The sequence below is a fragment of the Ranitomeya imitator genome, chromosome 5 (assembly GCF_032444005.1).
Source record: "Ranitomeya imitator isolate aRanImi1 chromosome 5, aRanImi1.pri, whole genome shotgun sequence".
NCBI classification, from domain to species: Eukaryota; Metazoa; Chordata; class Amphibia; order Anura; family Dendrobatidae; genus Ranitomeya; species Ranitomeya imitator.
The window spans coordinates 579,405,448-579,418,123 of NC_091286.1; the positions used below are offsets into that span (position 1 = coordinate 579,405,448).

A 12,676-nucleotide genomic window follows, 5' to 3' on the forward strand; every position below is an offset into this window, starting at 1 on the left:
CTTATGTACCCAATAAACAGCAAATATGATTTTATAGAGCAGTGGACAGCCCCTTTTAAGAAGTGACTGTGTCAAGGGTGGTGGTAAAGCACAAACATACTTCCCTACCAGACTGGCAGAGCTACTCCATGCACGCTCATTTGGTGGGGAGACTGTCAAAATGTGATCTCTGCAGTCGCTCAGAAGCAGGAGCACAGGTCCAGTAGGTTTTTTTTGCCAAAATGTTTAAAACTGACCAAATGTGTAGAATGAAACCCCCAAGTAGATTCCCTAGATCAAAAATATTTTCTTGCACTGAATTAAATCTAAACTATCATTTTGTTTGTGGATATCTGTCAATCTTTCACCCTCCTCCCTTCCCCATACTTATAGCCATCTAACTTGGTCACTTTACTGCTACATGCTTAACTATGGAGATGGATGGAGAGGAAACACTCAGGTCTGATTAAAGTTATACAATATCAGACAATTTTTCTATCGCAGGAGTGTTTCTGATCTGTACATTTTTTTAAATTTTAGTTACAGAAGGTAGACTTAATATTGGCATGGCTTTATGGCACCACATTTGCATTAGGTCTAACCTGTCAGACTTTCATCTATTGGTTTAAGGAAACAAATGGAAACTAAAACAGACCCATAAGTAATGGCTGAAGAAGGGAGGGACAGGGGATTTCTCAAAATACATCATGGTTCCTGTAAACACAAAAGTCCAGTAGAGCAGAGACTTAAAAGCAAATCGTATACTATATTTATTAAAGGAATTTTCCATTACATTTCAATCTTTGCAAGAAAGAAGTGACTGTTACAAAGTAAATAAAAAGTAGCATTACACACTACTACAATCATTCTGCGCGGTCACTCCAGTGGTATCTCACAAGCTCAGCATTTTGAGGTCTTGTCCATTTACTCAGCTGACCACTGAGACCAATGACTGACTGCAGGATCAGGTGATAGATGGACAAGAAGTCGTTACTTCCAGTCCTTTTTCAAACAAACTTTATTAGAAAGTTTTACATACATAAACAAAATTGGGAAGAAAATCGAGGTTGAAACGAGAAGATTTTGCTTAAAGGGAACCTGTCACCCCGTTTTTTGAGATTGAGCTATAAATACTGTTAAATAGGGCCTGCGCTGTGTGTTCCTATAGTGTATGTAGTGTACCCCGATTCCCCATGTATGCTGAGAAATAACTTACCAAAGTCGCCGTTTTCGCCTGTCAATCAGGCTGGTCAGGTCGGGAGGGCGTGGTGACATCGCTGGTTCTTCCTCAGCTTTACGTTGGTGGCGTAGTGGTGAACAAGCAGCGCGCGATCTGCGCTGTCATCCCTTTCGTCGGTGGGGGCGGCCATCTTCCTGGGGCCGCGCGTGCGCAGATCGAGTGCTCTGCTGCACGCGGCTTCAGGAAAATGGCCGCGGGATGCCGCGCGTGCGCATTAGAGATCGCGGCGGCCATTTTCCCAAAGCCGAGATGCAAACTCGGCTTTGGGAAAATGGCCACCGCGATCTCTAATGCGCACGCGCGGCATCCCGCGGCCATTTTCCTGAAGCCCCGTGCAGCAGAGCACTCGATCTGCGCACGCGCGGCCCCAGGAAGATGGCCGCCCCCACCGACGAAAGGGATGACAGCGCAGATCGCGCGCTGCTTGTTCACCACTACGCCACTACGCCACCAACGTAAAGCTGAGGAAGAACCAGCGATGTCACCACGCCCTCCCGACCTGACCAGCCTGATTGACAGGCGAAAACGGCGACTTTGGTAAGTTATTTCTCAGCATACATGGGGAATCGGGGTACACTACATACACTATAGGAACACACAGCGCAGGCCCTATTTAACAGTATTTATAGCTCAATCTCAAAAAACGGGGTGACAGGTTCCCTTTAATAGGGAACAATACAAAGGGAAAAGAGGGAGGTTACTGATGTGGCAGAGGCTTGGAGTTAAAAGCGAAGCTTCTATATTCTATAACAAACTCTACCGTTTGGCAAAGCTGAAAATGAATGAAAACACCTTTATGTGGATCATACGAATCAGATAGATGTAGGGCAAGTGCTCGCTAAGCCAACAGCTATTGCTCCCGACTCTACCATAACAATTCGGTCAGGTGTGTGTTTCTTTCAATGGTGCCAGAGGGGTGTACTCCGTTGTCTGAAACCTCAGGCACAGACCTATCTTTTACAGGACCAAAGCATGTTGGAATCCAATAGGTTTGATCCATTCTTCGGAGGACAGGTAAGGCTACTTTCACACTAGCGTCGGAATCTCCCCTTCGCAATGCGTCGGGCAGAGATTCCGACGCTAGCGTTTAATGCACTGCACAACGGAGGCAGCGGATGCATTTCTCCGGCGCATCCGCTGCCCCATTGTGAGGTGCGGGGAGGTGGGGGCGGAGCTCCAGCCGCGCATGCGCGGTCGGAAAAAGCGGTCCGTTAGGAGCAAAAAATGTTACATGTAGCGTTTTTTGCTCCCGACGGTCCGCCAAAGCACGACGCATCCGTCGCACGACGGATGCGACGTGTAGCAATCCGTCGCAATGCGTCGTCAATACAAGTCTATGGGGAAAAACGCATCCTGCAAGCACTTTTGCAGGATGCGTTTTTTCTGCAAAACAACGCATTGTGACGGATTGCAGAAAACGCTAGCGTGAAAGTAGCCTAAGAGTGGTGGCTGCCAACATACACAACAAAGTTGGCCATTCCTGCTGAAATCAACCGCTACAAAAAGTAAAAAGGTCTGAAACGTAAATAACTCATGGGGAAAAAAAAAAAATAAATCAGCAATTATGACACATGACAGACAATACAAGAAATGTTTAGTGTATTAAGCAAGGAAATAAAAGCAAGAAAAAGAAGCAAGACATGGCTATCTCTAAAATAACAAACCTAAGCATATTTTCACTTGAGTCTTGGCAAGTAAAGACAGTTCCGAATCCTTTACTACATCTTGGTGTATTCCTCCACCACTAGCAAGACATTGGACTACCAATTCTACAGTATACAAGTTCATAAAGTAGTTAGTAAAGTTACCTTTTAGAGCTGTGTCCCCTGGACTGGCCAGTAGCTGTATTAGACTGCACTTTGGGGGTCTTAGAAAGTGACTTTCTGCTCTCAGGAAGGCTAGGGGTCTTATGTTCTGCCTGATCTAACTGGGACCTGTTGCTGGAAAACCAAGAGAGAACTGCATCAGAGCAAACAGGACACACAGATCCCTCCTGCTATGTTCAGCATAGAAACATGACTTGCTAGTAGCTATGATGCAAGAGAAAACTTTTGTAAAGACATTGCAGAAAAAAAAAAAAAATTTCGATTTTCCCTCAAGAAAACACAATTGGTCAGGACATGCCCTTGCGTTAAGGGTACCGTCACACAGTGCAATTTTGATCGCTACGACGGCACGATTCGTGACGTTCGAGCGATATAGTTACGAGATCGCAGTGTCTGACACGCTCCTGCGATCAGGGACCCCGCTGAGAATCGTACGTCGTAGCAGATCGTTTGAAACTTTCTTTCGTCGTCTAGTGTCCCGCTGTGGCGGCATGATCGCATGGTGTAACATATATCGTATACGATGTGCGCATAGTAACCAACGGCTTCTACATCGCACATACGTCATGAAATTATCGCTCCAGCGTCGTAGATTGCAAAGTGTGACAGCAGTCTACGACGCTGGAGCGATATTGTTACGACGCTGGAGCGTCACGGATCGTACCGTCGTAGCGATGAAAATTGCACTGTGTGACGGTACCCTAAGAGTTAGAAGTTTTAGAGTAATCAGCAAGATCAAGATAGATATGAAGACGATTCCTTGATGGTGTTTGTAAACCTTCATTGAGAGTAACCGCAAATGAATGAGAATAGACAACGTCAACAATCCAACAAAAAAGCCAAACAAGAGTAATCTGCACCAAAGTACACCTGTCTGTACTTCAGCAAGGCAAGCAAACGGCTCTACAGTGTATAAAGGCGGAAGAGCAGTATGTGACCTTCATAAGGCACAGCAGTGAGGCTTCCTTACCTTCCTCCAGCAGTGTCCTCTTGCGGCTGGGCCCCAGCAGTGTTCCTCTGTGAACGTCGCAGTGACCCCCCTGGATTGTTATTAGGCCGGCTGGACATTGGCACCTCTCTCCTGAAGGGACATACCCTTTCTAGACACTACCATTCACTGCAAAAAAAAAAAATAGAATAAAAACAAAATGTTACAATATTGTTCCCCTCAAATAAAGTAAACTATACAGATACAAACAAACACTGACTAAGGCCCAGTCCCCACCTTCACTATTTGGTCAGAATTTTACATCAGTATTTGTAAACCAAACCAGGAGTAGAACAGTCAGAGGAAAAGTATAATAGAAACACTTCACCACTTCTGTATTTATCACCCACTCCTGGTTTTGGCTTACAGATACTAAGGTAAAATATTGACCAAATACTGAATGTGTGAATGTGGCCTTAAAGTCATTATAGTAGGAGACAAACAAGATAGTGATATGGTCCAAAGAGAGACACGGCTCCATCAGACTTCCTGCAGTTCATCATCATGGTGCAGCGTAGACTGAATTGTCCATGCTAATGGATCTCTAAAAGCCAGCACACAATATTATGTTCTTCCACATACTTTGTATTTAGATTATTACGAGTTACATTTTAATTATAAACTTATTTAAAATCACGACAACTCCACTAGCTGAGAACATGACTGTGTGAGAGCGTTTCAGAAAGGCATCTCTGCATGAAAGGGTGCAGTGTATAAAGCCCAAAAAACTGTAGCAACACTTCTTGTGCCAGAGATTACATGATCGCCAGGTGACCTGCTGGTGTGAGCTGACAAGGAGCAGATCTACAGTCCAAGGCCGATTTACCCACAGTGAGATAACGTGTTACAGAAAATTATAAATAAACCCTTTCCCACAAAACCCAATTTTGGCCTTTATGTTGAACACACCAGCCCCAATTAAATCAGCAGAAATATCCTCATTACAACAAGGGCTGTCGAGTTGGAGTCAGAGTCTGTAGTACAATGCAGTATGTATTGTATATTTTTTCAGAATTTGTGAAAGTTCTGAAATGTCCTAAAAATGTCTGTTCTATTCCTGACCTAAAGATGAATCTGTGCTGCGCTTCATGTACACGCTCAGTGGCAGGGCTGTGGAGTCAGAGACCTGCTCAGTGGCAGGGCTGTGGAGTCAGAGACCTGCTCAGTGGCAGGGCTGTGGAGTCAGAGACCTGCTCAGTGGCAGGGCTGTGGAGTCAGAGACCTGCTCAGTGGCAGGGCTGTGGAGTCAGAGACCTGCTCAGTGGCAGGGCTGTGGAGTCAGAGACCTGCTCAGTGGCAGGGCTGTGGAGTCAGAGACCTGCTCAGTGGCAGGGCTGTGGAGTCAGAGACCTGCTCAGTAGTGACCAGTCTGCCAAGATGATCAGGTTTTGCTGCAGTTAAAAAAAACAAAAAAAAAAAACAACCAAAGACGCCCTGTGTGAACTTACCCTAAAACAGCAACATAAAACAAGTGAATATTTCACAAAGCAAATATCTGGAAAAACTTTGTAATAATCAGAGAGCACATGTTCTACACAATCTGTAAAGTTCTTAGCCACCTACAGTGGAAAATACGCTGGCGACACCCATAACGTACAGGTGGCCAACACATTTCTTACCATCACTAAATCTGTTGCCCCATTCAGGCCCACATCATCATAAGAGAGTCTACAGATACACAACCATGTCTATCCCCGCCAGGCTGACTCATGTCAGCTTCCTTTGGCACTTGCACAACACTGCCAACAATAGCAGGGACTAGTTTATACAAGGTCAGTCATGCCATAAATGTGCATATCTATAGAGGATTTTCAGCAGGAGTGCTTTCATAACTAAGCACTATGGAGAAAGCAGACCAAGATCACACTTACTGATGACTGCATTATGGCTTCAGCCACATCATGACTGTGGCTGTGTATTGTGGTGCCGCTTGTTGTACCACAATCCACTTGAAAGCAAAGAGCCAACCAAATTGCAAATCAACAAAAGCTAACCAGTGATCATTAGTGATGAGCGAGTATACTCGTTGACCTCCGAGTATTTTGTTAGTGCTTGGAAATTTAGTTTTCATCGCCTCAGCTGAATAATTTACAACTACTAGCCAGGCTGAGTACATGTGGGGGTTGCCTGGTTGCTAGGGAATCCTCACATGTACTCAGGCTGGCTAGTAGCTGTAAATCATTCAGCTGCGGTGATGAAAACTAAATCTCCAAACACTAAGGCTGTGTGCACACGTTGAGGATTTTTCACTATAAAAACGCATCCTTTAAGCATCCTACATTTAGAATGCAATTATTAACTAAATACCCTGTATTTTTTCATTTTTTGACTAGCACTTGCTTATTTACTGTGACTTTTTTACAACAGAGTATTTTTTTACCTCTCTGTGCGCTTTTGTGTTTTCAAGTTTTCAAGTTCTTTGGTGGTGTGAACAGGTTCCTACAGACTTGTTCGCTATGCAGGTGGCCCATGTGTTTTTGGTTTTATAATTTAGAATGCAATCAGCAATTTTTGTGCACATGTTGCATTTTTTCCCGCAAAAAACGCATCGCGGAAAAAAACGCAGCATGTTCATTAATTTTGCGGATTTTTCGCGTTTTCCCTCTATATTATTCAATTGGGGAAGCTCCGGAAAAAAAGCACAAACAATCCGCAAAAAAACACACAAAAAAACAAACATGCGGATTTCCTGCGGAAAAAGTCCAGTTTTTGTCAGGAAATTTCTGCAAACATTCCTGCCATTGTGCACATAGCCTAACAAATACTCGGGAGGACACCCGAGCGTGCTCGGGAAAACCGGAGCAACAAGTATACTCGCTCATCACTAGTGATCATCATCAAGCCTCTCGAAAAAAAAAAAAAAAAAGGCCCAAAGCAGGGCAAAATCAGCCTTTACTTGCCCTTGCCACTCCAGCAGTGCCTCTCCTGGTCATTATCGGCACTGCTGCAGCGATGACATCACAACTAGAGCAGGTGGCAGCTGCAGCCAAGTGTCGTCATCATGACATCACCAGCACGGGGTCAAAGACTAGGAGTGGCAGCACAGAGACCGCGCTGAAGTGGCAGGGCTAATTAAAGGCTGACTTTTTTTTGTTATAAAGCAGGTCTGTGCCCTCAAAGAGACCGGCAGGGACTACAGGAAAATTACGGGCATTTAAGATTAGAATAATGGATTAATTGGGAGGAGAAGAAAAAAAAAAAAAAAAAAAACCACCCATCTTGCACCAAATCCAAGAAAACACCTCTAAAGGCCACTGTATTATAAAAAGTATATAGTGTGAGGTTAGGAAACAGTTTTTAATTATCTAGGATTGCATGAAGTTACAGGGATGTAGCCTCGAGCTTCACTACAGACATAACATCCTATGGCGATTGTCGGCAGGTACAGGACAACGATATTCAATACAAATTACCACGCACGTCAATGGCCGCACAAACAAATAAAACATTTTCATGAGATCCATCAGCCACAAAAAACAAACAAACATAAAAACAAGAATCCCACCGAAGTGAAAAGTTTGTGCTTTTAAATTTCAACGAATCACATCTCAGCCTTGACAACAAAAGGATCTTAGTTGCCAGCCTTGTCTAAAAGAAAAATGGAGGAGATCATGGTCAGTTCTTCTGTTATTCTAAAAACTATTTTAACTTTTTTTAATAATCAAATTCTGCTAGTTACATTTGTGTTTTTCTGTATAAGGTTAAGTGTGCAACCACTGTGCCTGGGCTGCTGTTACCAACATATAAAGATATCATTAAAAGCAATTACATGTTCTGCAAAGCGCAGAACATGTACGGCGCTGCAATCTAGCAGGTTCACGCCGAGTGCCGCCACGATCAGGTGTGGATGTCAGCTCTGTGTGAGAGCCGACACCCTGCAACAAAGCCCAAGAATGCTTCCAGCACCGATCGCAGGCGATTAACCCCTCTGATGCCACTGTCAATAATGACAGCGACGAGGAGCATTGCAAAGGGAGTGAGCTCCCTGTCTGCTCTCATCAGCACAACGCAATGTGATCACGTTGTGCCGATGTCTCCATGGTGACCCCGGCCACAATATGGCAGCAGGGTCCTTTAGGGAAGGCTAACAGCAGGAGCCGACATGCCTCCTCCCGTCTGTCAGATGGTACGCTGATGCACTGGAGTGCAAAAAGCATTGCAGAGCATCAGATCAGCGATCTGTTACTACACAGCGATGTTCCATCCTGTGACAATGTAAAAAAAAAACAAAAAACCATCATACCGAACAAAAAGTGCAATAAAACGCAATCAAAAAGACGAATGTAAATAAAAACGGTACAGCTGAAAACATCCTTTTGTCCTGAAAAAAAACAAGCTGCCTTAAAGCTCCGTCAGCAGAAAAATACAAAAGCTCTCAGAATAAAGCGAAGCAAAAATTATTTTTTCTGTGAAATAATTTTTATAAAAGCACAGAAACATACAAAAAAAACAACCCAAATGTGGTGCTGCTAGAAATCGCACTTACCAAAAAATAAAGCTGCCTTATCAATTTTACCAGACTCGAACGGTATAAAGAAAAACACGAAAATGGTACCAATAAAAATGTCAGCTTGTCCTGTAAAACCCTCACGTGACTGTTGGACGAAATATGGAAAAATTATAGCTAATTACGCTGGTGCGCAATAAAAGCGTTTAGTGTGTGACAGCAGCCAAACCTAAAAACCTCATATAAATCTGGTAATGTTGTAATTGCACCGACCGAAGAATAAAGTCGCCTAATCACTTATACCGCACGAGGAACGGCGTGAAAAAAATAAAAATAAAACCAATTCTTCAATGGAGATTTAGATGGAAACCCCAAAGTAAATGCTCAGGGTAGAGCACCAGATAAATGTGATCCTAAATGTTATGTAAAATGTTCCCGACAAAAGCTTCAACTCAATACACACACAAAAAAAAAGCATGTCCCCATGGATTTTTTTTTTTTTTAAATATCACGATAACCTCAAACATATTAATTATATACAGTGGGGCAAAAAAGTATTTAGTCAGTCAGCAATAGTGCAAGTTCCACCACTTAAAAAGATGAGAGGCGTCTGTAATTTACATCATAGGTTGACCTCAACTATGGGAGACAAACCGAGAATAAAAAATCCAGAAAATCACATTGTCTGTTTTTTTATCATTTTATTTGCATATTATGGTGGAAAATAAGTATTTGGTCAGAAACAAACAATCAAGATTTCTGGCTCTCACAGACCTGTAACTTCTTCTTTAAGAGTCTCCTCTTTCCTCCACTCATTACCTGTAGTAATGGCACCTGTTTAAACTTGTTATCAGTATATAAAGACACCTGTGTACACCCTCAAACAGTCTGACTCCAAACTCCACTATGGTGAAGACCAAAGAGCTGTGAAAGGACACCAGAAACAAAATTGTAGCCCTGCACCAGGCTGGGAAGACTGAATCTGCAATAGCCAACCAGCTTGGAGTGAAGAAATCAACAGTGGGAGCAATAATTAGAAAATGGAAGACATACAAGACCACTGATAATCTCCCTCGATCTGGGGCTCCACGCAAAATCCCACCCCGTGGGGTCAGAATGATCACAAGAACGGTGAGCAAAAATCCCAAAACCACGCGGGGGGACCTAGTGAATGAACTGCAGAGAGCTGGGACCAATGTAACAAGGCCTACCATAAGTAACACACTACGCCACCATGGACTCAGATCCTGCAGTGCCAGACGTGTCCCACTGCTTAAGCCAGTACATGTCCGGGCATGTCTGAAGTTTGCTAGAAGCATTTGGATGATCCAGAGGAGTTTTGGGAGAATGTCCTATGGTCTGATGAAACCAAACTGGAACTGTTTGGTAGAAACACAACTTGTCGTATTTGGAGGAAAAAGAATACTGAGTTGCATCCATCAAACACCATACCTACTGTAAAGCATGGTGGTGGAAACATCATGCTTTGGGGCTGTTTCTCCGCAAAGGGGCCAGGACGACTGATCCGGGTACATGAAAGAATGAATGGGGCCATGTATCGTGAGATTTTGAGTGCAAACCTCCTTCCATCAGCAAGGGCATTGAAGATGAAACGTGGCTGGGTCTTTCAACATGACAATGATCCAAAGCACACCGCCAGGGCAACGAAGCAGTGGCTTCGTAAGAAGCATTTCAAGGTCCTGGAGTGGCCTAGCCAGTCTCCAGATCTCAACCCTATAGAAAACCTTTGGAGGGAGTTGAAAGTCCGTGTTGCCAAGCGAAAAGCCCAAAACATCACTGCTCTAGAGGAGATCTGCATGGAGGAATGGGCCAACATACCAACAACAGTGTGTGGCAACCTTGTGAAGACTTACAGAAAACGTTTGACATCTGTCATTGCCAACAAAGGATATATTACAAAGTATTGAGATTAAATTTTGTTTCTGACCAAATACTTATTTTCCACCATAATATGCAAATAAAATGTTAAAAAAACAGACAATGTGATTTTCTGGATTTTTTATTCTCAGTTTGTCTCCTATAGTTGAGGTCTACCTATGATGTAAATTACAGACGCCTCTCATCTTTTTAAGTGGTGGAGCTTGCACTATTGCTGACTGACTAAATACTTTTTTGCCCCACTGTACATAGTACATATGTGTTTATGAAACAGTGCACGTGCCACAGATGGCGCCTGCAAAAGATTTTTCTTTTTCAATATGTATAAATAATATTCATTATGTAAACAAGGGGGCAGGTTAGTGAGGGATCAGTGACCTGTCAGCAGTCTTCATTCTGAATAATCAGAGCACCACATGAAGACCCCCACAGGTCGCCCCTGACCATATAATCAACTCAAAACTGAAAATAAAAGATTAAATAACCTCAGGACGGATTTCACCAACCCAGGTATTATTGTAGTCATTATAAGGGTGCCGACCTGACTGTGTGTAGGTTACTGAACACAATCCTGACGACAGGTTCCCTGGCAAAGCAAAATGGCTACTCGCCCCTCAAAAGAAATTCAGCAAATTCTGTGCTCCCAAATCCAAAAGCCCCCCTTCCTTCTGAGCCTTCGTGTGTTTAAACCACATTTAGCACCCACGTTTGGCATTTCTGTAGTGAGGAGAGCCCGATTAATTTACAGGTGCGTGCCTCCAAAAGCATGAGCTGGGCATAATGTACTGTGACTACAGCGCACTGGGCACTACAACGGCAGACTGCAGTTTTCACTCAGTAACATCCACTGCTGCTTGTTTCTGGAAAACACCCAAGGAGTCAAAATCGTCACTACACCTGTACATTTTCCAGTGTAAAAATGTATAATTTGGGGCCAGCACACAATCTTGGTGCTAAAAATGTAATTATTTCTTTACTGCCCAATTGTATAAAATTCTGCGACCCACCCGTGGTGTCAATATGATCACTGCACCCCTTGATGAATTCATTGAGAGGTGTAGTTTGTAAATGGGGTCACTTAAGGGGGAAGATTCTGCTGTTCTGGCACTTCAGCGGCTCTGCCAATGTGATATGGCCTCCTCAAACTAGTGCAGCAAAATATGCACTGTAATATGGCGCTCATTCCCTTCTGAGCTTTGCACTATGCCTCACAAGAAGTTTTCAACCACATATGGGGGTGTCTGTACTCAGGAGAAATTGCACAACTAATTTTAGTGTCCATTTTCTCCTGTCACCCTTGTGAAAATGCAAAATTTGGGACTAAAGGGAAAAAAAGATTTTTTTTATTTTCACGGCTCAACGTTATAAACTTCTGTAAAGCACCTGGGGATTTAAAGTGCTCACCACACATTTAGATCAGTTTCCTGGGGGTTCTGGTTTCCAAAATGACTGTCAGTTGTGGGGTGTTTCCACTGTTTTGGAGAGGCCCTGATGTGCCTAATGCGACATGGCATTCGCTTATTATTCTAGCAAATTCTGCATTCAAAAAGTCAAATGGCGCCGCTTCCCTTCTGAGCCCTGCCGTGCACCCAAACAGTGGTTTTCCCCCACATATATAAGCATGCTCAGGAGAATATGCACAACAAATTGCATGGGCCATTTTCTCTTGTTATCCTTGCAAAAGTAAAAGAAAAAAAATTAGGTCTTCGGGTACATGTCCACGTTCAGGATGGCCGGCGGTTTTGACGGAGTGGCAAACTCGCTCCGCCCCCTTCTGGAGACGCCATGATGCCGGATGTGTTCATTGCACACATCCAAAATCATCACACCCCACACATAGGGCCCTGTGTTATACCTTGCAGCGGCGCCGCAAGGTAAACGGACATGCTGCGATCTAAAGAGATGCGCGGCATATCTGGAATCGCATTGCCGCCGGATGCGTGTTACCACGCATCGTGGAGACGGGATTTCATGAAATCCCCTCCACTATGCTGTAACATCTGGACGCTGCATGTTTGACGCTGCGTCTCTATGCAGAGTCAAACACGCAGCGTTTCCTGAACGTGGAAACATACCCTAAAGGAAATTTGTGAAAAAAAGGTTAGGTTTATTTTTCTCTCCCTATTCCACTAATTTCTGTGAAGCACTTTAAGAGTTAATAAACTTATTGAACGTGGTTTTAAGCACCCGTGCAGTTTCTTTAATCGTGTCACTTTTGGGTATTTTCTGTCATATAGGCCCCCAAAGTCACTTCAAATGTGGACCATCATGCCCTCCAATATATTCATATCTAAATA

At 43.6% G+C, this 12,676-nt stretch overlaps 1 protein-coding gene across 10 annotated transcripts in view; it reads right to left on the reverse strand.

Annotated features, from left to right (window-relative positions):
* TRIP12 (thyroid hormone receptor interactor 12) overlaps positions 1-12,676 on the reverse strand; it is a 178,332-nt gene that overhangs the window by 120,032 nt on the left and 45,624 nt on the right. For 7 of the 10 annotated variants that reach the window (XM_069727855.1, XM_069727851.1, XM_069727854.1 and 4 more), the window contains 2 exons: positions 4,016-4,162; positions 3,028-3,159 (listed from right to left, as the gene is read on the reverse strand). In XM_069727855.1, coding sequence (XP_069583956.1) covers positions 3,028-3,159; positions 4,016-4,113 — 230 coding nt within the window. In that variant the 5' untranslated portion in view covers positions 4,114-4,162. The remainder of the gene's footprint in view (positions 1-3,027; positions 3,160-4,015; positions 4,163-12,676) is intronic. The other 3 variants (XM_069727860.1, XM_069727859.1, XM_069727858.1) reach the window with 1 other exon arrangement.